Source organism: Bidens hawaiensis, unplaced genomic scaffold, assembly GCF_021521415.1.
Source record: "Bidens hawaiensis isolate Kalapana, Puna unplaced genomic scaffold, B.hawaiensis_p1.1 tig00419489_1, whole genome shotgun sequence".
NCBI classification, from domain to species: Eukaryota; Viridiplantae; Streptophyta; class Magnoliopsida; order Asterales; family Asteraceae; genus Bidens; species Bidens hawaiensis.
In genome coordinates this window covers 51,958-79,106 of record NW_027504877.1, presented here as the reverse complement: position 1 = coordinate 79,106, position 27,149 = coordinate 51,958, and the positions used below count along the sequence as shown (strand labels likewise).

Here is a 27,149-nt window from a genome sequence, read left to right as displayed (position 1 = left end):
TTTTTGCACCCACATACCGGGATTTCAACGAATCCCATACTTCACTAGCCGTCTTTTTCTTCGCCGCCTGCGAAAGTATTTCTTCAGGGATTGCCTGAAAGATGAAAACTCGAGCCTGTTTTACTTTTCGTTCATCCGCAACCACTTCGGTTGGTGGCTCGATGGCATCCCACAACCCGTGGGCATCCATGATAGCTTCCATTTTGATGGCCCAGGTATTATAGTTTGTAGGTGTGAGGATTGGGCACTGGAATGGAATGGAATTGTCTCTTGAGGAGTTAGGGTTTGTGATGACTGACATGATGTTGAAACGTAGGAACTTTGGCATAAAAATTGGATCAGAACGTGGTTGCTCTGATACCAAATGTAAGATTTGGATCAGGAAATTTAAATGAATCAAAGAAACTGGAACTAGTTGCTGCCAAAAGTAATCTTTATTATTAAAGCCAAATGCTTAGGAATGATTAAAAGATTACAAAAGTGGATTTCGGCTAATTGAAAGTGATGATAAACAAAGCAAACTAAAGATGCTTAAATAGAAAAAAAAATAACAAACTAAGCAGATAAACTTAGTCTTCATTCTGTTCCTTTATTCTTGGACTCCAACGTACATTCAGCCCATAACTTGGTCACCACACCAACGACTCTTTTTCTGGTGGCTTAGTCAACATTAATCCAACATATACTAAAAAATAATATCTGATTTTTTAAAAAAAATATTATTTATAATTAAGAAACAATTTTGTAGTAAAAAAAAATAAGCGGGCCATAGGTATTATCAAACCCAGATAAATTTTAAACCGGGTTATAATATCTTATTTATTTGTCAAAACTCTTTCATTATCAATCACAAGTATATTATTAACTTTCTTTACAAAAAATAAAATTAAAATAAAAAAATATATAAATATTAGAAATGAATAATTTAAAATAACCCCCCACCCCCGCGCTTCCCACACCCGCAGTAATACAGGGGATAGAAGCTAGTATATATATGAATGATATAATCAAAAAGGATCAACCATGCATCTATTTTGGATATTTGTAATATGCATAACTTATAGTTAGAAATTAATCATGGAAACTCCGTCACTGATAATCTGTAATGAAATATTTCAGAAACAAATTCCATTGGAGAATGGATGCGTTGCTGATCTCTCACAAACTAATTTGTCACCAATGTTGTAACGCATAAATATGTCGCAATTGCAGTATGTCGTAATTTAATTTCGTAAAAAAAGTAATAAGAAAATATAAATATATAGGCAGTTCAAGCCTATTTATTGTATATGCTTGATCTTATGAGGTTTTGTTTGAAAGTGTAGGGTCATAAGACCATTCTTTGTGGAGCGGGTTTTAAAACCCCTCTACAATACCACGTCACTATCACGTGAACACCGGGGACTTGATTTACTCCAAAATGCCAACTAAGCAATCATATCAAATAAGTTCTAGATTATTAGTTTTCTTTGTAACTTATTTTAAGCATCTAGAGATGGCTTGTAAATTTGTAATTTTTAGTTTAATTTCACAAAAGAATATACTAGTCAAGGATGTCTGTTCATTCAAATTCTTACACCTACATATGCTTGAAACACGCTTGTGTGGATCTTACAGGAGTGTTCCCTCTTGTTGGGCTAAGAAATAATGAGTTTGTTGCGGGTCAAGTTGCGTTGAACGCGAAATCAGACAAAATTGCTAACACAAGAACGCTTGTTTAGAGAAACAATGTGTGTTTCTCCCCTTTGCTTTTTATACATTCTGTTTCTAACCCCGGAGGTTATGGCTTTTTTGATCAGTGTTCAGCGAGTTGTGAATATTGAAGAGTAAGTTTTTGGCTCCTAAAACCCAAAGCTTCGTTTTTAGTAGGATCGGATTTACTATTCAAAATAGGATTGTGGCGCAGCTTGTTGCCCGCTTACCTAACATTTTATTAGCTCATTAATTTAACAAATTGATGTTGATTAGTTCATAGCTTTAGACTTAATTGATTAGCTGATGACGTTGATTGCATTCATGCTCACCTGATTGCAAAATGGTTTATATTGAGGCGATGAACAAAGTTTATAAAATTCAATAAACAATCATAAATAGTCAATCACACTGTTAAAATGTTGGTTACTACAAGCTCGTAGATTATGGAATTATGATTTTAGAAATTACAAAATTTAAAATATCTTGGAAGCTCAGTAGCTGTAGGACCTACCCGTCGAACCGGTTGAACCTATTTTAATATAATACTAAAATTAATTAAAAAATAAATAAAAAGTGTAAAAATTGAGAACATAAATAAACATTATATTAAAATTAAAATTTGAAAAATGCAGGAAGGTGCTCTGCCCATTCCCTGCAACACTCCAACACACTGCATATTGTCCTTAATTTTCAATATGTAGTGGTAGACCGGTAGGAAGTTTGGCATTTTTAGTGAAAACTCAGGTTCGATCCCAATAAACAACACTTCAAGGACGGCATGAGTGCCTCAATGAAGAAGACTTAGATCTTTGTAATCTCTTGTTCGATCCTAAGGACGTCTGGACCTTTGAGCGAGTGGGTTTTCTCCGAAACTGAAGATAACTTTGAGAAATTAATGTTCCGTATGGTGGGTTGGGCCCGCTAGCAATAGCTTTTTGCCATTGTAACACCACGCACCAATTCTCTGTTTATTGCCGACCTAAAGAAAAACAAAACATTGAACTATCAAATGCTTTTAACATTTCCTGTTAATTATTCAACCACCATCTCCTATCAAAGTCCAACTACCACCAATACAAAAAATAATCACCAAATTTACAGTGGAGACAATGAGCCCAATTATATGGTTGAAGAAACCCATTAAAGATGGAAAACACAAACTACTACCATGTGAACTGTGGTGTTCGTGCGCTAGAGGAGGAAAGATATTTATTGGTGGGACCCACTAGCATAAGATATTATTTTTCTTTTTATGTTCAGCTTTTTTTTTCTTTTTTTTTTTCTGGTTATTTCGGACCGCTAAGGTTCCTAAAAGTGATTACAAATATATTAACCACCAAAAATTGATCTGACACTTCTAACAAGTATCTATAATTTCATATTTTCTAACTCTCTTTTCCTCTTGTTACATGTTTGCTTGTTACATGTTTGCAGGTAAAGAACTTGAAACACTTGAAGGTTCAGCTTCTTGATATAAAGTTAGTTACCAACAATTTTTCAGACAAATACAGAATTGGATCTAACAATTACTACACTTGGTAACACGGTAGAACTCGGTCATTTTGATAACAAAAACACTTTCTCTATAGAAGGGAAGAGTATAAGTGAACTATCCAAAAGACATAACACTGTAGTTATTAAACGCTTCATTCCTGTAGATGACGAGCAAGAAGAAGGAAAGTTTTTTACAGAGCTTGAAATGCTAACTAGTGTTAAGCATCACAACATAGTCAATCTATTAGGATTCTGTGTTGAAGGTTTTGATATGATCCTTGTCACTGAGAAATTTTCAAACGAAAACCTTAGTGATTATTTGGGAAACGTCAAAGAAATGCGTACTTTGACTTGGGAAAAACGTTTGAAAATTTGCATTGATGCTGCTCGTGCGTTGAATTACCTTCACTTTGAGATGGAAGATAACAAAGTGATGATACATGGTAATATAAATGCCAATAGAATCGGGTTCAATCAGAATTGGGAGGCAAAGATTGAAGACTTTCAATGGGCGGTATTCTTGCCTCTAGATCAAAAAGACGAAGCTGAATATAGAAAAACATATTTTGACCAACGATACCATGTAGATCCAGAATATGAGAATACTGGTGAATTAAAAAGAGAGACAAATATGTATAGCTTTGGAGTAGTTTTGTTTGAAATTGTATGTGGAAGGCGTGCTGGAGACCAAATTTACCTTAACGAAAGCAAGAAAGGTCTAGTTGATGTGGCAAGACAAAACTTCTCCACGGGAACACAAGAGGACATGATAGATCCTGCAATAAAGGAAGCAATTGGTAAAATGAGTTCTATTCCAAATAGAAGAACCAACAAGGATTCTTTGCAAACATTTTTAAAAGTTGCAAATCAGTGTGTGGTAGAGACTCAAGACCAACGTCCAACAATAAAAGTTGTTCTCAAAGAACTTGAGAAAACATTATTCTTTCAAGTAAGTCAGGTGTTTATATATATACATATGTATATATATATATTTAATTTAATTCAACCATTAAATGCACATATTATTATAATGCAAAAGGAATACATATAAATTGCTACATTTTTAATAGCTAAACTATATATCAATTACATGGAATGGATCTTGAAAGACTTGACACGTAGACATCAATGTTGATCCAAACTGAAACGGTTACGTGTGTGTGATTTTCTTTTTTTCATAACGTTGTAATATTTTTATCTTTTGTTAATTTACGTTATCTTAATTTATACTTCACTAACAAATTTGACCTGTAATGCATTATTTATTTGGTGGTTTTTAAGGCATTATCTTTGAACATCAGTTTCGTCAACATTTTATCATCTATTATCAGTTTCCTCATTGTTTTATAGTTTATTCTCAATAAATATAGATATAATTTCTTAAAGGTTGAGGGAGTACAACACCTTGATAAGGATCAAGTTGTCAAGGAACTTGAGACACCAACTCATCAAATTCTCGTAAGACCTTCCTCTTTCTCATTTTTTTTTTTCTTCTTCTTCTTCTCTATTCGTCACTTCATCATTTTTCTCATTAAAATATTTGTAAAAGAATTGAGATCTGCAAATTGAATTTGTTTTCCATCACCAAATTTATAGTTTTTCATCATTAATATATAGCTTCTTATCACTAAAATGCTGCTTTTATCAGTAACTTTTTTTTATCTCATTTTTTTTCTTGAAGGAGGAGCAAGTACAACAACCGGAATATGACCAAGTTGCTGAGGAAGTTGAAAAAGCATCTCATGAAATTCATGTATGACCTTTTCTTTGTTTCTTTTTCGACTTGATTATCCTTTCTGGTATTTTTGTTTTCTAAAAAAAGTGAAATCTATAAATTTAATTGGAATGTGACGAAACTTCAACAGAAATAGTAAATTGTTATTTATGTAGTTTTTGAATTGAAACAAATACACTAATAGCAACAAAGTATAAGTATGAATTGTTTGCAATATCTAAACACTTAGATAATTAATGTTAGTTATTCTACAAATGCCAACAAAAATGATAAGTGTGAGAAGTCATAATTAATTTATATGTGTCAAGTGGGTATCAAAGAAAAAAGGGTAATAGTACATATTTTCTCTTTCCACATGCAAGTCATATGCCAATTCCCTCATCATTTTAAAACATGACTAACCTTTTCATATGATATTTTTCTTAAAATCACTATAATAAAAAACGATTTTTTTAATCTTTAATACGAGTATGACTTTGTTACATAAAAATTAAAAGAAAATTACGTCATTGTGTCTTTTTGTTTGTAATTATGTATTTTTTCATCGTTGTGTCTTTCTGCTTGTCATTGTGTTTTTTCGTCAATCATTGTGTATTTTTTTTAATGCTAAGAACACTGTTGTGTAATCTTAATACGTAAATATAATGTAAAATAACAACAAATTCTCTAATACATAAAATACAATGATGAATACATATTACACAATTAACTGAAACGTAGAACACAATGATGAATACATATAACACAATGGCCTGAAACATAAAACACAATGGTGAATACACATAACACAATGACCTGAAACGTGAAACACAATGGAAACTACATGTTACACAATGACATGAACGTAATACACAATGAGCATAATACTTTTTTCTCCACAATGACTAAAACACAATGATAAGTAAAAAAAGACTCAATGACGTAATCATTGTTTTAATTGTTATCTTTAATATGAGTACCAATTGATAACACAATGACCAAAATCTATAACACAATGCATCGAAAAATCCAATTAAAAAACGCAATGAACAACCAATAACACAATATAAAAACCCACTATTTTTTTATATAACAATATGATACTCATATTAAAGATAAAAAAAATGTTTGTTATTATGGTGAGTTTTTTTTTAAAAAGAATGTTGCTTGAAAAAGTTATGGGCGTTTTTAAATGATAAGGGAATTGACATGTGACTTGCATGTGGAAAGAGAAAGTCAACAAAAGTGGGTTGTTACATTTATGCTCTTCCCATCAATTTTTTCTCTCGAATTAATCTCCACCATTAAAATCTAATATTAATGGATTAAATTGATTCTCACCCTTCTCATTTTCGTTGTCCTTTTATTTTAACTTTACCCAAATAATTAACTATAATATAAGAGTTGATATATACAAGTTATTCATGACCTTTTGTCAAAATTATTAATAAAAATAAAACTACGGTATTACTTAAAATATTGAAATTTGTTATCAAGAATTAATTTGATCAATTTATGCAATTATGCATCAATTGAAGTTGTAAATCAATAATTCAAGCCTATGGGTTAGAAGTGGAAAACAGTGAAAATAGATAACGTGGGCGTAAGATGACAAACGGCTACATTGTTTTCTCTTTACTCGCATGGGTTGTTGCATGATTAATAAGGTCAGTTTTAGTAAGGTTTAGAGGACTGTTAGTGTTATGGTTCCTGTACAATGTGGGCCTAAGTACATAAACAAGGGATGAATGACCCGACTATGGTCCGAGTTATCCTTTAATTAACCATTATTAAATATAACTATGATTAATGTATGATGTGTTTTTTAGAACCAAATTTATGTTGATTATAACATCATCTAATCCACATACTAGATTATTGGGCTGAATTATGAAATGGGATAAGGATCAAACACTGTTCACGAGCCGAGCCGAAACAAGCGAAGGCTTGCTCGTTGCTTGGCTCGTTTACAATCGAACCGAACAGAACAGCTGAAATTCGAACCGAGCCAAAATCGAATCGAGCATTTTTCGATCGAACGGCCGAGCGATTTTCGAGCATTATTTATTTCTTTTTCACTCTAAAAATTTTAATAAGAAACAAGTTTGAATGTTGTAAATAATACATTTTGTAAACAAATTAGTAGTTTTTAGACAAAGGTGTTATAGGTTGTAAATTTTTTGGAGATACAAATTTGAAGTGAGATATAATAAACATGTAAACAAACTTTTAGTATTTTAAAAACTTGAATAGAACCAATGAAATTATAAAGTTGACGTAATAGGAAAATTTTAAAAGGTTTTAAACAGTTGTATACTAATATTTTATGTGTGTTGTCTATATATTATATATTTGCTCATATATAATTATATAAAAATAAATTAAAAATATTCGAGCCGAACCGAACCGAGCAAACCTTTGCTCGTTTACAAACCGAACCGAACCGAGCGGCTCGTTTACAATCGAGCGAAAAACGAGAGAGTATTTTTCGAGAAATTTCCAAGCGAGCGATGAGCGAGTTCGAGCGGCGAACAGTTTGGACGGCCCTAAAACATATCGGCAGTGTTTTGAAACAAGGACAGGACCGGCCGGTCCGACCGGGACCCGCTAAGCATACCGGAACCGATGACCCGCTGGGTGGACCGGAAATTTTAAAAAATTAATAAAAGAAACCAACAAAATAAAACTGAAAACCCTAGATTCCATCTTTGAACCACACGGCTTCGTCCCCAACTCTGCAATCGTCTCGTTTCTGAATCAATTACTTGATTGAAACTTCGTCGATTTGAACTTCCCATGTTGCTTAAGTGGTTTGATTTTAACACAAAATAAGCACGAGGATGGTAATTGACTGATTATATGACATAGGAAGAAGATGGGAAGAAGAACCTGGTCACTGCTCTATCTCCGTTATATCACTTAGGGTTCCTTTGTTGGACCATTTGATTGTGTTGCTTGATTGGGTTGGTTATGCTTAGTCCACTTCATAAAACTTGGTCTGGTTGGGCTATGTTAATGAAACATGCTTCATGAAATGAAAGTTTGGTTATTATTTTATTTATATATAATATATATAATAGTTAAATTATTTATGAGGTCTACCAGGTCAAACACCGATCCGTCCTCCCAGGTCGGTTCGACTTTTGACCCGGCAAGATGTCCGGGTTGACGTCCGGGCAAGGTTTGAAAACATTGCATATCGGAGCACGGCCTTACCTCAGAACATTCCCATTCCATCTCATAACCTCAAATCCAAAATTATACTAAAAATCACTGCATTTTCTCTCTCCTGTTCAATTAAATAATATTTCTTTATACCTTTATCATTGCATATCGGAGCACGGCCTTTCCAATTTTCTTATCATTTATCTAGTTGCAACTCTCTTTACAACCTTGTCACGTATTTGCAGGGAAACAACTTGGAACACTTGAAGCTTCCTCTCAATGATATTATTTCAGCCACCGATAATTTCTCAGACACATGCAGAACTAGAGTTAGCCGTTACTATACCTGGTATAGAGGTGAACTCGACTGTTTTGATAAAGAAACCCCACCATCCATAGAAGGGAAAAACAAAGGTGAACCCACAACACTGTACTTATAAGACGTGTCCATCCTAGAGATAACGAGCAAGGAGAAGAATTGTTCTATACAGAGATTGAAGTGCTTAGTAGTGTTAAGCATCACAGCATTGTCAGTCTACTTGGATTTTGTATTGAAGGTTCTGAGATGATCATTGTCACTGAAAATGTTTCTAATAAATACCTTTATGAATATTTGAACAACGGCAACAACAAGCGTATTTTGACATGGGAGAAACGCTTGAAAATTTGCATTGATGTTGCACAATCATTGAATTACCTTCACTTCGAGATTGAAGACCAAAGGAAGGTAATAATTCGTTTTTTAAGAAACTATGACATTCAGTTGGATGAGAATTGGGGGGGCAAAGATCGATTCATTTGGGTTATCCGTATCCATGCCTCCAAATAAAGAAGATGAAGCTCTACATCTCAAGATGCCCGCTCAGACGCCGTACGGTAGCGAGTACTACCTTGATCCAGAATATGTGAAGAGTGGTAAGTTAAAAAGAGAATCGGATGTTTATAGTTTTGGAGTAATTTTGTTTGAAATTCTATGTGGGAGGTTAGCGAATGATCCAATTTACCTGAAAGAGAGTGACAAAGGGTTGGCCCCTATGGCAAGACGTAGCTTCAGCAAAGGAACAACAGAGGAGATGATAGATCCTATAATAAAGGAAGAAACCAATGAACACAATTTTGTTCTAAATAGAGGACCCAACAAGGATTCTTTGCACACATTTATTGAAATTGCACATCAGTGTGTGGCAGAAACTCAAGACAAACGTCCAACAATGAAAGTCGTTGTCAAGCAACTAGAGAAAGCATTATTCTTTCAAGTAAGTCAATATCCTAAAACTTTAATTACCATTTTGTACAAATGTAAAATGCTTGTTGCCATTAGATTAACTTAATGAAGTACAAAGTGAATTTCGTATGTACAAATGTACAGTAGTATCTGAACTTAAACCGTTCTGGTTAATTTTGAAAAACCACTCTTTTGAGTTTTTAACAAGCTACTTTTATCTATAAGCAATGAGTCAATCGTATTTATATATTATTTTCAAATACTAATTTAATCATCCATCGTAATTTAACAGTTCATTATTATCTTCTCGTGGTTGATAGGAAAGGACAGCCTTAGAATTCCACTTGAAGACATAAAACTGGCCACACAAAAATTCCATGATGACAATTGTATTGGTGAAGGAGAATTTGGGAAAATCTATAAAGGAAACCTTCAAGATGGTGATGAATTTAAAACCATTGTAGCAAAGCGATTGGATACAAGGCTTGGTCAAGTGAAAAAACAGTTCTTGAGTGAGATACAAATTCTTCGGGAGTATAAACACGAGAATGTTATTGGTCTTGTAGGCTACTGTGATGAATGGAAGAAAAAATCATTGTTTATGAGTATGCGCCTAGAGGAAGTCTTTATAGGTACTTGAACGATGCTTCTCTGACATGGATGAAACGAGTTAATATATGCATCGATGTTGCAAGCGCGTTGGACTTCATTCATGGAGGAGTTGGAAAACAAACAAGGGTGATGCATGGGGAGATCAAAACTGCAAACATTCTACTAAACCATGATTGGAAAGCAAAACTTTCAGGTTTTGGGCTTTCACAAATAAGCCCAATAACTCAAGATATAGAGTATGTCATCGATTATGCATGTGGCACCCAGGGATACATGGACCCACTATACAAAAAATCAAGATACCTAACAGTAGAATCTGATGTTTATTCATTTGGTGTGGTTATGTTTGAGATCTTGAGCGGAAGATCAACATTTGCAATCCACGAACATCCAGGTTACTATCTCCCCGAGCTCATTAAAAACAAATTTGAAGAAGGAAATCATATTGAGGTGGTGTTCGAGCAAATAAGGGAGCAGATTGTGCCTGAATCATTGACTACATTTCAAGAGATTGCATACCGGTGCCTACATGATGAAAAAGAAAAACGACCGACAACAAAAGAAGTTTTAATGCAACTTAAGATGGCTTTGGAATTCCAAGTGAGTAATTAGCATAGTTTTGCCACATTAGTTCCTTTGAATGCTTTAATATAAACCAAAACTTTTTACTTCTTTAATGACATAAAACTTTATGTATAAATCTTTTAAACAAATGGTGAGTCAAAAGAGGTCAAAACAAGAATGGGTCTATCTCACATTCTTATCTTCTTAAGTTTTAACCTTTTGATAGAATTTATGCAATATTAGTAAGAGAGATTCGTCAAATTTAATTTAAATTATGTATTTTTCTTTGTATATATAATTCCCGTTTATACCTGTTTAAAAGGTCTTTTCTTATACGTAGGTACCTACAAAACCGAAGGTGAATGATTAATCAGTAATTCACACACAGAAGAAACAATTTCTGCTGACTATATTGATCAGCCCAACCTGGATACAGATGAATCGGATAAATGTCTTGATATGTCTAAAAGCCTAAAGGAGGTGAAAGATTATGTGCATGCCTATAGGTCTCCGACAAAAGAGGTCTTTATGAATTGGACAAGCCGACAAAGGGAATATTTTGTAGTTCTTTGTCGAGACCTAGAAATCAATCTGGAAGACATGGATGACGAAGAAGAGGTAGCCTCTTAAAAGGATGGTTTTGCTTAACTTTTGAAGACGTAGTTTGTTTAACGGGTATTTCTTATGTTTAAACTTAAGTTGTTTTTCAAATTGTTTGAGCTTGCCTTGCTTTTATTTTGACTCATGCTTACGAAATAAGCTTGTATGTTTGACTCTACTACATCATGCATTTTTGTATATATAGTTTTGTGCTTTCCTGATCATGATATGCTAAAAGGCATGTAACCCCATGCAGATTTCGTCTAACTTAAAACTGAAGCAGATTTATACATACTTGAGTCACCTGCTTAATAGTTGAAGGTTGCAAAGCTTAAAAAATATTGTAACATTAACTCAATAATTTAAAAAATGGATCCTTTTAGAAAATGGATTGTTCGTATAAACAATTTCAATAATTTAAAAGTACATTACATCTATTCCTTATATCAAGTCAGCTCATGAGCAAACTATGTTGTGTTGAGCTACAACTATGAAAATTATAAACCTATGTTCAAAAGAATAAATTTCATCTGGTAACACAGTCAAAACACAAAACCATAATCATCGATAACATCATATAGAATCTAGGCCAGTTTCTAAGAGACAGCATGAATATAAATGTTATAGTTAACCTAAACTGCTAAACCGAAAACATCTACTCTTCTTGAGCAGATTCACCACTCTGCTTGTTGTGCTTCCTTGCATACCTCTGGTTCCTTAAAAACTTAGGATCCATCTACAAGCCTAAACACAATAAAACATCATTAACAACCTTATTCTGTTAAGAAAGACTAATTTCCGAACACCAACAAAAAATACTCACTACTTTATTTAAACTAAAACATATTAATCCCATCCCTTAACAAGTCAACATTCAGACTGCTGTTGGCCAAAAACCGAACCAAACATTCGGATTTCGAGTTTTTGAAACTCAACCTTTTTTTTTGGGATTTTGCGGTTTTCAATTTGAATACATTTATTATTTGAGCTTTGAATTTTTAGGACTGAAATTTTTTGGCCCAAAAATCTTTAGGCCAAAAAATAAAGTCCAGAACGTTAAATTTGGGCCTAAAAATTAACTAATATTATTAGACCTATAATATTTGAAAGGCACTATATATTGAATTATTATAATCTGCTTAAAAATCCCAAAAACCGAAAGTTAGGTATTTACAAATTGAATCATTTAGTTTTCTACACGCACCAATGTTGTAAACTAGCTAGACCCTATTCGGAGGGTGAGATATGGACTAGCGATTAATATTGGAATTTGTATGTAATTTTATAAATAAAATTTTCAATTTCGAACGATTTTGATCACATAGCAATTACTCTGCAACTAATCTTAGCGATTAAGCGGTGATTAACCATAACCAAAACCATCAACCCGAATTCACAAATCCAACATAACAAATAAGAAATTAAACTAAAAAATACACACACGGAGTGTGTCTTTGCTTCCTTGGCTTTTTGATGCCGTTACGGTGAGCCTTGTAAGACTGGTTATGTGTCGTGTGGTTCTTAGACTTAGCCATCTCTCTTTCTCTCTCACACACACACTGTTAATACGAACCTTTTTGGCTTGGCTGCTACTGCTACAATGAAAAATTAGAGCTTGCAAGATAAGATAGGAACGAAGATATGTTGTATGAATTGGTCTTTAAAATCCTTAATTTGGTTTTTTGACGAAATAGCCCGTTTGGATTGGGCTCGGCCCAAAGAAAGAAATGCATGTTAAATGGATTAAAATGATTGTAAATTTTATTGAATACAAGTATACACCTTGCTTTTAAAAAATGATATTTTTCTACGAAGGTAGTTATGTTATGCTAGTTTTTTATTATGGAAAGATAAAAAAGAAGTTATAATTATAGTTATGGTCTTATGGATGTAGGAGTATTTTAAGCCATCCTTGATAGGTAGGTTTTAGGCGTTCTTCCAAGGATGAGATGGTTTGGGTTGGCGTTCTTCGTCATTGCGTGAGAATGTTTGTGTTGGCGTTCATGTGCAAAGGGTGGAGTTGGGTGTGGGTGTGTTGGCTTATACTAAAAACAATTATATATATTCTCATAAAAAAGTTTAAAAATAATATTAATTTAAATATTATAAAACTAAAGGACTTCTATATCTATATCTAAGTTTTTACTTTAGTTTTATAGCTTTTATAAAGTTTGATTCTAACTTTACAATAAATATTTACATATGTTCTATTAAACTAATAAGATTAAGTCGTAATTGCAAACTCATTCTTTTGCTATCGAATGGCGGTATTATATTCACAAAGCGGTTAACAACAACTAGCCACCATCTAATCCAATCTATTTCGAATTCCTTCAATCTTGAAACCACCCATAAGAAGCTAAGGATTTTTATATTCTCCGTGATTTGATTAGAACATATGTTAACACCATTAAAGATGTTATCGTTGCTTGCCCCTCAAATACACCAAACCATGAAACGGAAGATTGCTTGGTTTAGTTTGCTATGCGATTGATTTGGGCCCAATCCGTCATGGTAATTAAGCACATCATTGATTGAGAAAGCAAAGAAATGCATAAGCATGCACCAAGGTACAACATCATGCCGAACCAAATTCGAGGTCTAGCAAAATAACAGCAAATGGTGGTTCTGGTAGCAAAATCCGAGCAAAAAGGGCACAATGCCGTACCCACGTTTACATTCCTTCTCAAAAGAGCGGTTCTGAATGATAATGTAACAAAACTTTTTGACACATTAATGTATTTTTATTAATTGAACATTCTTTTTATTAGATAAGCATTTTACTTACGTGACACATCCGACCAGTCACGTTTTTATTTTTCCGTTATTGTAAATCTCACAAAAAAACAAACGAAGTACCCAAGTACAAATTCTCCAAGTTAAACTAAATAGTATAAAAGACAAAACTATACTCTTTTTAATAATTTTATTTTAATAAATAGTGTAACTCGTATAAATTCAACGGTTCCTGTATATCAACTCCTCATCATCACAAAAACACCATCGATTATATTATTATTATTATCAGCCATACATGCATACACAACACTCCGAGATAACCGGGGAATAATAATAATATTATTATTATGGCGGTTCAGAGAGACATCGACGATTTACCCAAAAACGAAGCGAATTACACGGCACTAACTCCGGTTTGGTTCTTAAAGCGAGCTGCTTTGGTTCATCCTGACCGTAGATCGGTGGTTCACGGTTCGGTTCAGTACACGTGGCGGCAGACGTATGAACGATGTTGCCGGTTAGCCTCTGCGCTTACCAGACGGTCCGTCGGGTTTGGTTCAACGGTAACGAGTTCCGTCTAAGATTTTAATCTTATTAATTTTTTTAATAAAAAACTTATTTTTATTCTTTATTGATTGGTGCTTGTGTTTGATGATGATAACTGATAAGTATGAAGGATGTTATATTGGGTAAGTTGTGATTAACTGATTAAGGTACTTAATATAGCATTGACTGGAAAAAAGTCAAAATCGATTGGGAGTTTGAAGTCAAAGTTGGGATTTTGAAAAAGTCAAAATTGATAGGGTGATGTGTTTAACCTGGGGTGTTGTTGTTAATGGATATAATCAAATATTGATTGAAGGTAGAGTTAAGGGGTGTTTGGATGTTATTTGATTTATTTATCAAATGGTTGATTAAGTTAGAATTAGGGGGTGTTTGGATGCTTAATTGATTTATGTCATGTAAAAATCTTGAATTTTTAAATAGATGATCGAATAGGTGATTAAAGTTAGAGTTAGGGGTTTGGTTCAACCGTCTTCGATTTTAGTTTTAGTTGTATTTTTAGTTTTGGTTTTATTGACGCTTGTGTTTGATGATAAGTATATGTTGGATTTTGTGAGTTGTGGTTCTGGCGATTAATATGACGTTGACTTTGGAAAAAGTCAAAATCGATTGGAAGTTCGAAGTCAAAATCGTGATTTTGTAAAAAAGTCAAATTGATTGAGTGATTTGTTTGACCTAAGGTATTGCTGTAAGTTGATTCAAGATTGAATTAGGGGGGTGTTTGGACTTTGGAGGTTAATTGATTTATTTCATATCTCAAACAAATTTCCAAGTTCACAATTTGTATTCAATCCAACAGGTGGCGGTGATTGCACCAAACACCCCAGCCATGTTTGAAGCCCATTATGGAGTTCCAATGAGCGGAGCGGTTATAAACGCAGTCAACATTCGTCTAAACGCTCCAACCATCGGCTTCCTTCTAGAACACTCATCATCCGCAGTCATAATGGTTGACCAAGAATATTTCAAGCTAGCCGAGGAAGCTTTAAAGATCCTAAAAAATAAAATCAAAACCAATTTCAAATCTCCACTTCTGGTCGTTATCAAAGACGAAAGCGTTGAATGCAATCCAAAGAATCTCCAATACGCTTTAGCGAAAGGTGCGGTTGAGTATGAGGCGTTTCTAGAATCTGGTGATCCGGAGTTTGTTTGGACACCGCCACAAGATGAGTGGCAGAGTATTGCGTTGGGGTATACTTCGGGCACAACGTCTAGTCCTAAAGGGGTGGTGTTGCATCACCGTGGGGCGTATCTGGCGGCTACTAGTAATGTTCTGGTGTGGGGTATACCAGAAGGAGCGGTGTATTTGTGGACTTTGCCTATGTTTCACTGTAACGGGTGGTGTTTTACCTGGACTCTTGCTGCTATATGTGGGACCAACATATGCCTCCGACAGGTACTTTATGTCTACTTGTATGGGCGGTTCATGTAACAGGTTTTGGTTTAACGTATTAGAGGTGCAAACGAGCCAAGCCCAAGCTTGACTAGGCTCGAGCTCAGCTCATTTTGAGATCTAATTCTAAAACTCGAGCTTGGCTGTTGAGCAGCTTTTTAAAGCTTAAGTTCTACTTGGTTCATTATTTATTAATTAACTTAATTTATATACATCTATAATTATTTTTATATACTTTCTAATTATAATTTTTACATATAAGTATATAGCATAGTATATGTTATGTAGTTATTTTTATTACAATTTTATACATAATAATTTTTACACAAGTATATATTTAATATATTAAAAAAATTATATAAATAATAGGCCCGTTTAGGCTCGCGGACCAGATCAGGCTTGATAAGTGAAGGGTGGGCTTAGCTTGTTTATTAAACAAGCTTGTTTTTCGGTTCGAGCTCATTTAAACTCAGCCCGATTCGAGCTTTTAATGAGCCAGCCTCGAGTAGGTCACGAGCAACTCAGTTCATTTTGATATCAAAGCATGGTTTTGTCCGTTTTTTTAAGCTAATCCATTAAATGGATTAGAAGTCAATATAATTACAATAATAATGCGCTTTAGGTTTTTTGCGACCTAAATGACCTGTTTAGCCCATTTTACCTGTTCCTTTAGAATTTTCCTTAATCCTTATTTCACATGTTCAAGATTAAAGTTAACCCAAATCGACCCATTTATAAGTAAATGGGTCAATATTGCCACGTCTAGGCTTGAAATTTTGAACCACTTACGTGTGCATAATATAAAAAAAAATGTCAAAGACATAGCTTAAAAGAACCCAAAGTAGGTTTTCAAAACATAAAAACTTTTGTAAATCATTTTGTTCATCAACTAAATTTGGAGTAATATTTTGACCCGAATCCATTGTGACCCACTCCATGGCCCGCCCTTGTCGATAGCATTAAGTTCTTGTTCTTGATGTTTTATGCAGGTAACGGCTAAAGGTGTTTACTCGGCTATAGCCAATCTAGGGGTGACCCATTTTTGTGCCGCCCCTGTAGTCCTCAACACAATAGTAAACGCCCCGGCTAAAGACACCGTCCTCCCGCTTCCCCGCCTAGTCCACGTCATGACCGCTGGAGCCGCCCCACCACCATCCGTCCTCTTCAAAATGTCCCAGAACGGGTTACGCGTCACCCACACGTACGGCCTCTCGGAAACCTATGGCCCGTCAACGATATGTGCATGGAAGCCCGAGTGGGACAACCTCCCCCCCGAAACCCAAGCCAAAATGAATGCCCGCCAAGGTGTCCCATACACTGCCCTCGAACACCTAGACGTTGTCGACACGCAAACCATGAAACCGGTCCCAGCAAACGGGACCACGGTCGGTGAAATCGTGTTCCGTGGAAACATTGTCATGAAAGGTTATTTAAAGAACCCGAAAGCGAACGCGGAAGCATTCGCACACGGGTGGTTTCACTCGGGTGATTTAGCAGTGAAACACCCAGACGGGTATATCGAAATTAAAGATCGGTCGAAGGATATTATTATATCGGGTGGTGAGAATATTAGCAGTGTGGAAGTTGAGAATACATTATACCAACACCCATTAATTTCAGAAGCGTCGGTGGTGGCCCGGCCCGATAATAGATGGGGCGAGTCACCGTGTGCGTTTGTGACGTTAAAGGACCCGGTTGAGAAATCGGATGAGGGGAAAGTTGCGGATGATATTATGAAGTTTTGTCGGGAGAAGATGCCGGCTTACTGGGTCCCGAAATCGGTTGTGTTTGGGCCGTTACCGAAGACGGCTACTGGGAAGGTTCAGAAACATTTGTTGAGGGCTAAAGCTAAGGAAATGGGTCCTGTTAAGATTAGTAAGTTATAAAGTTAGTTTTTGGATTTGGGATATGAATAAGGGTTATGTTGGATTTTAAATTAAAGGGACTTTTAATAAAGTTGTATGAAATTGTTGCATTGTTTTTTGTTTTATTGGTCTATCCTGTATCATGTTATTAACTGACCTTTAAGATTTATTCTTCTTATTTGATTCGTAATAAGATAGAGTATTTGACCGTGTTTTGATTGGGTTTTCTAGGCTTTTAAGGTAGGGTAGGGTCTGGTTTTGACCTGATATTTCCGGTTATGGCGAGTCCGGGTCAGTTCGATTCCGGGTACGGCTCCGGGGAGAAATCCTATACCAAGTCGTGCCTGCGGGTCGGGTACGGGTAGAACCAGTTCTGGGTCGGGTCCGGAACCGGGTATTTTGTGCACCTCGTCTGAGTACTACCAGCAAACATTTGTTCGATCAATACCCGGAGAGATTTTACGCAATGTGGCACTGTTATTTGCTTACCAAACCCACTTGTCATCCTCATGTTTGTCACAAGGCTGCTAAGAATTTATGAGCACAGGTCTCCCTGGTGCATTTCATCCTCATTAACCAATGCTCTTGAGTCTTGATCATCTCATTCCCATTGCATACAGCCATTTGCTTCCATAAATGTACTGACGGATTGACATCAGTAACTTATAATAATAATAATAATAATAATAATAATAATAATAATAAATTAATAACAACTTAGACCTTAATGGGCTTGTCATGTGTTAGTGGGTTGTTCAGGCTACACAAACTCATATTAGGTCATGATAAATCATTTGGGCCTCGTGATAAATGTACATGATTATTTTACACTACTAGGTAGAGGTGCACAAAAAACCTGAACCTGGAACCGAACCCGAAAAAAATATCCGGAACCGGTTTTTTTATACCTGGATTTTTAATACCCGTACCCAACCCTACTCGTAGGGTACGCATAGGGTATGCATTTCGGATGCAAAACCCGTACCCGGAACCGGACCCGATTTATACCCACTAATACCCGAAAACCGAAACCGGTTCCATACCCGGAACCGGGTTTTCCAATACCCAAAACCGGGTTTTTCAAATATCCGATCTATACCCAAAAGTAACCGAAAAATACCTGAAAAATACACGAAAATACCTCTAAAAATTGTAACCCCTTAAAAATATTCAATCTATACCCATAAAAACCTCGGAAAAAGCCCGAAAAAACACGAAAATAGGGGTTTTTCAATACCCGAAAATTGGTATCCGATTCTATACCCGACCCGAACCCGATGATAGGGTATGGTTTTTAGAGACAATGCCCGGACCTGAACCCGACCCATGTATTACAAATACCCGATTGTCTAATACCCGGTCATACCCGGAACCAACTATTTGAAAAACCCGATTTGTGCACCTCTACTACAAGGCATTGGCGCATTGCCATGTTAGGGGGTTGTTTTGGCTACACATTTACTTGTTCATTTAGTTAAACGAATGACATGAACGTTTGTCTACCTTCATTCATATATGTTTGGAAACGGTTTTTTTACGTTCGATTATGTTGTTTCGTTTGTAAATTTATTCAGTTTATTCAACTTGTTTTCAAATTACTTTTGATAATAGTTATGTTTGGATATTCATGTTTACTTTTCGTAGGGGTAGTTTAGTTAAATTCATTTTTGGTTATTTATATATGTTTGTTTGTGTTCATTTACGTTCGTGGATTGTTCGTTTATAACTAACTATAAAGAAAGAACACAAAACAACAAAACAAGAAAGCAAGCCATTCATATATGTCTTGAATTTAAGAGAGAAAGATAAAACGGATTATAGATAATTCTTGGTGAGTTATTTATTGAATTTTATATTTAAACTAGAGATAATTATTAGTTTAAATTAATTAGGCTTATCTAGGAATTTATATTTATTTATTAAAATAGAGCTTGAGTTGGGTTGAGGTTGGAATGAGTTTAGGATAAATAAATGGTTAGGGGTATTATATTTAGTATGCTTTCGTTGATCTTACTCTGCTAATAAAAGAAAATGTTGAAACTTAAGTGTTAAGCATGTATTTCTCCTAATTTCTCATCTTTTATTTCATTCATTCTATTTATCCATGGGCCGGCTCTACCCATGAATTATCCAGTAATAGGTCTTTCACAACAAGCTCTACCTATACAGTAACGGTATTTAATTATGAAGGTTGGCTGGGTAGCTGACCCTGTTAGTCCGTTCTTGCAAGAGGGGTCTATGTTAGCTAAGATTTCCTATGCTTAATGGATAACCATTTGCTACCAATGGAAAAAGGGTCAAAACTATTTAGTCAATTGGGTTATAGCATAGTGTAGATTTTATTCATTATTAAGTTAAGTGCCATTTGCATACCTGAAGTTTAACCAACTACGCAACTTTAGTACATTTCTTTAATTTCGTGCAAATCAATACATGACGTTTCCAAATCATGCTATCTTAGTATTTTTCGTTAAACCCGTTTGTTTTTTCCATTAAGTCGTGGATAGAATAGTATTTATTTCATTTATCATTTACTTAACCCTATGGTAAAAAATAAATGAGTTGAACTACTTTTTTTAACAAAAATAAACGAACCGAACTACTTTTTTTTAACAAAAGTAAATTATCTGAACCAGTTTTTTTTTAATAAACGGACCAAACTATTTTTTTAACAAAAATAAACAAACCGAAATACATTTTTTAACAAATAAGCGAACCGAACTACTTAAAAAAACAAAAAAAAACGAACCACTTTTTTTAACAAAAATAAATGAGCCCGGCCACTTTTTTTAGCAAAAATAAATGAACCGAGACGGTTTTTAAAAAAAGAAAAGAAAGATAAACAAACCAAACTACCATTAAGTTCTTATTTTCCATCATGTGTAGTACATGGGTGAAACATAAAAAAGATACATTTCATAAGTCGTGAACTGGAAAAAAAAACATAATTCATAAGTTTTACTTTGTACATTATAAAATAAGGGATTGCTCTATAGAATAATAACCAAGTTTTAAAATTATTCTAATTAGGTCACTCATAAAATATTTTGTTCAATTAGGTCACTAAAGTTCATATATGTTTCAATCGTAAATATTTTACCTGAATAGCATGTTATATATGTTTTTTTAATTTTTAAATATCTTGACATTGCTAAATATTTTTTTAAAAATTGAAAAAAGTAGCAAAAAATGAGAAAATAATTTTTAAATTGCGAAAAATGGAAAAGAAAAAAGTAGAAAATTTTAAGTTACGGTTTCTTTATAAGAAACCATCATTCTTTTAGAAAAATATAAAAAAGATAGTTAGTTGATATTAAAATATTTAATAGTAGAATTATTAATCGATTCAATACCAAAAAAAGGAATATATTAATTATCTTGTAATTTTTTGGAATTTTTCATTTTTATTTGGCAATTTAAAAATTATTTTTCTCCATTTTTACTAATTTTAAAAAAAATATTATGCAATATCAAACTATTTAAAAAAAAAACCTAAATTACCTGCTATACAGGTAAAATATTTAGGATTGGAACAAAAAATAAACTTTAGCGACTTGATTAGAACAAATTTTTTTATGATTGACTTAATTGGAACAAATTCAAACTTGGTTATTATTTTATAAAGTCATCCATTAAATTAATCATAAGTATTTTGAGAATCATAGTTGAAATAACGAACCTAATTTATTTTTATCATTCGACAATCTCGTGTAATACGCAGGTTCAAAAACTAGTTAATAATAAAAAGAGTCGAACAAGTTGTTTAATCTCGTGTTTGTGTGTTAGATCAAGGGCCCAATTTCCAACACATGTTAGATCGTTTGTTCGGTTACGTTAAAAAACAAACACAAACATGCCCCAATCATGTTCATTTGGTTCGTGTACATGCTAGTCTTCGTCGATAACCATCAATGTGCTCATGAACATGTTTACCGACAGTTTTATTCAACTCACAATTTTCATGTTTTTTGTTTTGTCGATCCGTGGGCAATAGTGTGTGGCTCACTTATTTAGTAATGTTTATTTGGGTTGGAAGGATTGATAAGGAATGTTTATTTTTATGTATGTGGACCAAATGTTTATCAGTATGTTTTGGCTAAATGTTTTCTTGTTTGCTTAATTATTGATTGATTATTGTGTATAAACTATTATAAAATGTAGCATAATATAATCTTAAACGAATATTCTCGGAGTACAACTACAAATTAGTTAGCCGAATATGTTATGTAAATGTTAATAGACAATTTATTCTATTCTAAAATATCATATTTGGCCAAGTATGTTATGTACTCAATACATTAAAATGTAAGATATTAACGTATTAATATTTAAAATTTTGTCCAAAAAATTGTCTATACGCCCGTATAGGTCTATACGGCCATATTAACATATTAATATTTAAAATTGTGTCTAAATAATTATCTATACGCCCGTATAGCCCTATACGGCCCGTATAGGGCTATACGCATTGGCGGATCCAGCATACAAACGGGTGGTTCCCGAGTTTCGAAATAATAGTGTACGGATATATAGAAGACGCGTAGGAACCACCTTATAAATTAAGAGGGAACCACCTAAAAAAAATTCCTGGATCCGCCACTGGCTATACGAGGCACTATAAACAATGACTGACAATCTATGACACAAACTGACATGATTCAGGTGCTATACGACCGTATAGCCTTATACGAGCCGTATAGGAAAAAAAAATTGTGTGGGAATCCCAAGTGGTGTGAGAGGATCCTAAACCTTACTAAATTATGAGTCCACATCTTATCAAAACTGAATTATTAAAAATAAATAGATAAATAAATATAGAGGCATAAATAACAAGACAAAACTATATTTTTCCTACCTTCATACGCTTATATACAAATAATAAGCTTAATTTGGATTTCCAGGGAAAATAATGACAAAAAAGGAGACTTAATTGTTACCATGCAATAAAAAAAATTGGTTTGGAAGGATTTCCTTGAAAAAAAGTAGTCAGTGGATAACAACAGGCTAAACTATTCTTATCTTAAATATATATAAATAAAACTTTTAAAAGCTAGTTGGTTGTTTCTTACATCTTAAATCATCATATTGTTTTATTTGTAAATGAAGATTTCTCATGCATTTGATTCGAATTCACGGCTATGGGGCTAACCAAACCCAGATAGCCTTTAAACGGGTTATCTCATTAAATTAAAAATTAATCTCACCAAATATTTGATATGAAAATCCTATTAAATAGGGATATACTGTAAGATTTGGATCAGGAAATTTAAATGAATCAAAGAAACTGGAACTAGTTGCTGCCAAAAGTAATCTTTATTATAATAGCCAAATGCTTAGGAATGATTGAAAGATTACAAAAGTGGATTTCGGCTAATTGAAAGTGATGATAAACAAAGCAAACTAAAGATGCTTAAATAGAAAAAAAAATTTAGCAAACTAAGCAGATAAACTTGGTCTTCATTCTGTTCCTTTATTCTTGGACTCCAACGTACATTCAGCCCATAACTTGGTCACCACACCAACGACTCTTTTTCTGGTGGCTTAGTCAACATTAATCCAACACTCTCCTCCTTAGTGTTGACCTCTTTGCTAAAGTTCTCCATACCCACAAGGCTCCTCATTTCTGCAAATTTAATCCGGGCCAATGGCTTCGTTAAAATATCAGTCCTCTGCAGATTCCCGCTTACATGTTCAACAGAAATTTGATCATTTTCACCACATTCACGAATGAAATGATACTTCATGTCAATGTGTTTGCTTCTTCCGTGGAAAACAGGATTTTTCATCAATGCAATTGCTGACTCGTTATCAACCAGAGGCTTCACTTTCTCTGCAGCTCTTCCAACTAAATCACTCAGCAAGTTTCTTAACCACAATGCTTGACGCGCTGCTGATGTTTCTGCCATAAACTCTGCTTCACATGAACTGAGTGCTACAGTCTTCTGTTTTTGTGAACTCCATGTGATTAGATTATTCGAGTAATAAAACGCCATACTAGTTGTGCCTCGTCGTTCTTCAATATCAGTACCATAACTGCTATCACTGTACCCGATTAATCTGCCATCTCCGCCACTATTATACTTTAGCCCATATCCGGCTGTTCCTCTAATATACCTTAGGATTTGTTTAACTGCTGCATAATGACTTTGCTTTGGAGTTTGCATGAGCCGGCTTACTGTTCCTACTGGATAACTCAGATCTGGACGGGTGTGAATCAAATAGCGAAGGCTCCCTATTATCTTCCGATACATGGTTGGGTCGATATCCTCCCCGTCTTCATCTTTAGGGTCGACTGCAATTTGGGAGTCATGGGAAATGTTGTTTTGTTGCAAGCACTCATACCTGCCATGCTAAGAATTTTTCTTGCATACCCTTCCTGTTTGAGCATTATTCCCGTCCTTGACTGCTCAACCTCAATACCAAGGTAATATGACAAATTCCCCATGTCGCTCATATCAAATACCATCTTCATTCTTTTCTTGAATTCATGAATTTTCCCTTCGCTAGATCCAGTCACTAATAAATCGTCTACATATACCCCAACAATTAAGACGAAATCTGGTTTATGTACTATGTACACGGCTTGTTCATGAACACATCTACTGAAACCGAGTTCTTTCAGCACTTTATCTAGCCTTGCGTTCCATGCTCGTGGGGCCTGCCTCAGGCCATACAGAGCCTTGTTCAGTTTGTTCACCATCTCCTCCTTACCTTTCACTACAAACCCGCTAGGTTGCGTCACATAAACCTCCTCCTTGAGATCACCATTTAGAAACGCTGACTTGACATCTAGGTGATGCACAAGCCACTGTTCCTTTGCAGCAATAGGAAGGAGTCCAATTGTTTCTAATCGGGCTACTGGTGCAAACGCATCTTCGAAATCAACTCCCTTTCTTTGTACATACCCTTTTGCCACTACACGAGCCTTGTACTTAGTAACATTCCCATTTGCATCTTTCTTCACTTTATACACCCACTTTAACCCTATTGCGTTATGACCAGGCGGCAGCCGGGCTAAAGTCCAGGTGTTATTTCTCCTAATGCAGTCGAGTTCCACCTTCATAGCCTTTACCCATTCTTCTTTGGTTGCAGCTTCATCGTATGAAGCCGGCTCGTCATCAATCAACATTAACTCTTGGTTGTACCTATCTTGTACCTCTTTGTCAGTCATGGCTGTTGAGTTACGGTACAGCCTTCCAATTGATCAAAACCCCTGACACGGAGTGTCATCAAATGGAACCGTATTAGTGTCTTGCCTTGTCTCTGAATGCTGTCTTCGGCTACTTGAAACAAACGAAATAGCTGACTGATGATTGGCTGGAGTATTAAGGATTTGGTCGTCATTCACACTCTGACTTGGGCTTTGAGTTTCTGCTACCACACTTGTAACAGGTACACTAGCCCAACTCGTTAAAGGTCTTTCAACATTGGGCTCTCCCCAGGCCCATTTCTTGTTTTCAATGAACTCTACTGATCTTGCAATCACAATCTTGTTCTTGACAGGGTCTAGCATTCGGTACCCTTTTGTGCCTTCTTCACTCCTTAAATACACCATTACTTGACCTCAATCTTCTAGCTTGGTGAGGTGAGTCTTCATTTGCTTCACGTATGCCACACAACCAAAGACCCTTAGATGGCTAAGGTTCGGTCTGTGACCCTTCCACATCTGGTACGGTGTTGCCCCTTTTAGCCCCTTTGTTGCTATTTGATCAAGAATGTAAACTGAGTGCCTCACGGCTTCCCCCCATAACACCTCAGGTACATTCGTAGATTTTAACAATGAGCGAGTCATTTCAATGATCGTACGATTTCATCTTTCCACGACCCCATTTTGTTGAGGGTTGTATGGAGTTGTTAATTGCCTCTTCACGCCTTCATTTCTGCAAAACTCATTGAAAACATGTGAAGTAAATTCACCCCCTGATCAGTTCTTAGCATTTTCAGTTTGTGCTTGCTTTCCTTTTCAACTTGGGCTTTAAACACTTTAAACATTTGGAAAGCTTGATCCTTCGAACTGATTACATATATGATATAAGGCTAAATATATATAAATCCCTTGTATATTTAATATAATATTTTATTAGTTTTCGTTCGGTTTTTATTAGAATTTGTATATTATTAATTTATTTGAATATTTTAGGTTCCGGGTTTCAACCATGTCATAAAGAGGGCGAAAACAAGCAAAATGGGAGAAGGCCCGTAGCGCGGCACTTTGGGCTCAGTTTTCTAGAATATTCTACAAATATTAAGTTTATGGGCTTAGATTTACAGAATCTTCTACTAATTTTAAGTTTATGGGCCTTAAAAGTCTATATAAACACCCATAAACTTAACCCTAATAATAACCTGAAAGCCATAAACAAAATTTGGAGCTCAAGAGGTGATCTTTTGGAGGTTTTGAAGGCTTGGAATCATACGGTGGCGTGCTTATCATCCAAGAACGAAGACCACAGGTTTTATCGCCTTTAATCTTTCGTTTCTTTTGTTTTCCACCATGAATTCCTTTATTATTGTTTTGTTTTATTTTATGATGTTAGGCTAAAAATTATAGACTGCCTAGGCTTATGATGAACCTATTTTGACGTTGTGTTTTGATTTGGGATTTATTTATCGTTATGATTTTTATGATTTGGTAAAAGGTTTAATCATATTAAATTGATGCATATGGATATTTAGGATTGTTTGATTAATTGTTATTATTCCATAGTTGCCTAGATTATTGTTTGTCATTATGATAGGTTGCTATTAGGTCATCTACTTTGTGTTTTTGACTATTTTATGATTGATATGCATTAAGATCATAGGAACAATAATTATTAATTAATTAAACCTAAGTGTGCTGCTAACCTAAATCTGTAAGGTGCTAGGTTATTGATAGATCTTTATTATTTGATCTTGCTAGATTTAGTTCTTCGTAAAGAGTCCGTCTAGGTTTGATTATTTAATTATTGTCTATTGAATCAATTCGATATATTAAACTGCCTTTGATTTCCGCGCTGTAAGGTAGGATTTCGTATAAAGGAACTAAATTGTAAACAATTGGGTGACCGTAAGCGAACTTGATTTTTAATACTGGTGTGCGTTAAAACTTGTTAGAAATCCATAGGTTTCTCTTGAGAAGGGTCAGGGGTCCTATTTGGTTTTTCTTTTAAGTGTCTATTTTACGATCCCAGTCCATAACTAAATATTTTCCCGAGTCAATTCATTACCAAAATTTAGGGGAGTCTAGCCTAGGTAGTTTTCTCATCATCATCTTATTTTCATAACAAACTTTGTTTTCGTTTAATTTATTTGTTTTCTTAATTAGTTTTAATTATAGTATTAATTTAGTATTTTAAATAAAACCCCCCTTAAACAAATATAAATAATAAGTCGTGTTTTGTAGTCGAGTCTAATTAGCTAGTAAACGTAATTTAAAGAGTCTCGTGGGTTCGATATCCGGACTTACTTAGCTGTACTAGAGTCGACTGGTTCACTTGCCGGTTAGTAGTTTAGTTAAGTTTAAGAGTCTAGAATTTA

General features: G+C 34.6%; 3 protein-coding genes and 1 pseudogene across 3 annotated transcripts; 3 read left to right on the top strand and 1 right to left on the bottom strand.

Annotated features, from left to right (window-relative positions):
• The first annotated feature begins 257 nt into the window (after positions 1–257).
• Positions 258–4,970, top strand: LOC143609071 (putative receptor-like protein kinase At2g39360). The gene is made up of 5 exons (XM_077083935.1): positions 258–366; positions 3,130–3,153; positions 3,207–4,138; positions 4,576–4,647; positions 4,871–4,970. The coding sequence occupies exons 1-5, from the start codon at positions 258–260 to the stop codon at positions 4,946–4,948; spliced, it is 1,215 nt and encodes a 404-aa protein (XP_076940050.1). The 3' UTR covers positions 4,949–4,970.
• Positions 4,971–9,953: 4,983 nt separating this feature from the next.
• LOC143609070 (putative LRR receptor-like serine/threonine-protein kinase At5g48740) lies at positions 9,954–10,517 on the top strand. Its single transcript, XM_077083934.1, has one exon. It carries the CDS (start codon positions 9,954–9,956, stop codon positions 10,515–10,517), a length of 564 nt encoding a protein of 187 aa, XP_076940049.1.
• A 1,203-nt stretch (positions 10,518–11,720) lies between these two features.
• On the bottom strand, positions 11,721–12,604 carry LOC143609108 (large ribosomal subunit protein eL29z-like; annotated as a pseudogene).
• A 1,450-nt stretch (positions 12,605–14,054) lies between these two features.
• LOC143609107 (acetate--CoA ligase CCL3-like) lies at positions 14,055–17,700 on the top strand. The gene is made up of 3 exons (XM_077083959.1): positions 14,055–14,371; positions 15,172–15,768; positions 16,755–17,700. Exons 1-3 carry the CDS (start codon positions 14,156–14,158, stop codon positions 17,649–17,651), a joined length of 1,710 nt encoding a protein of 569 aa, XP_076940074.1. The 5' UTR covers positions 14,055–14,155; the 3' UTR covers positions 17,652–17,700.
• Positions 17,701–27,149: the final 9,449 nt, after the last annotated feature.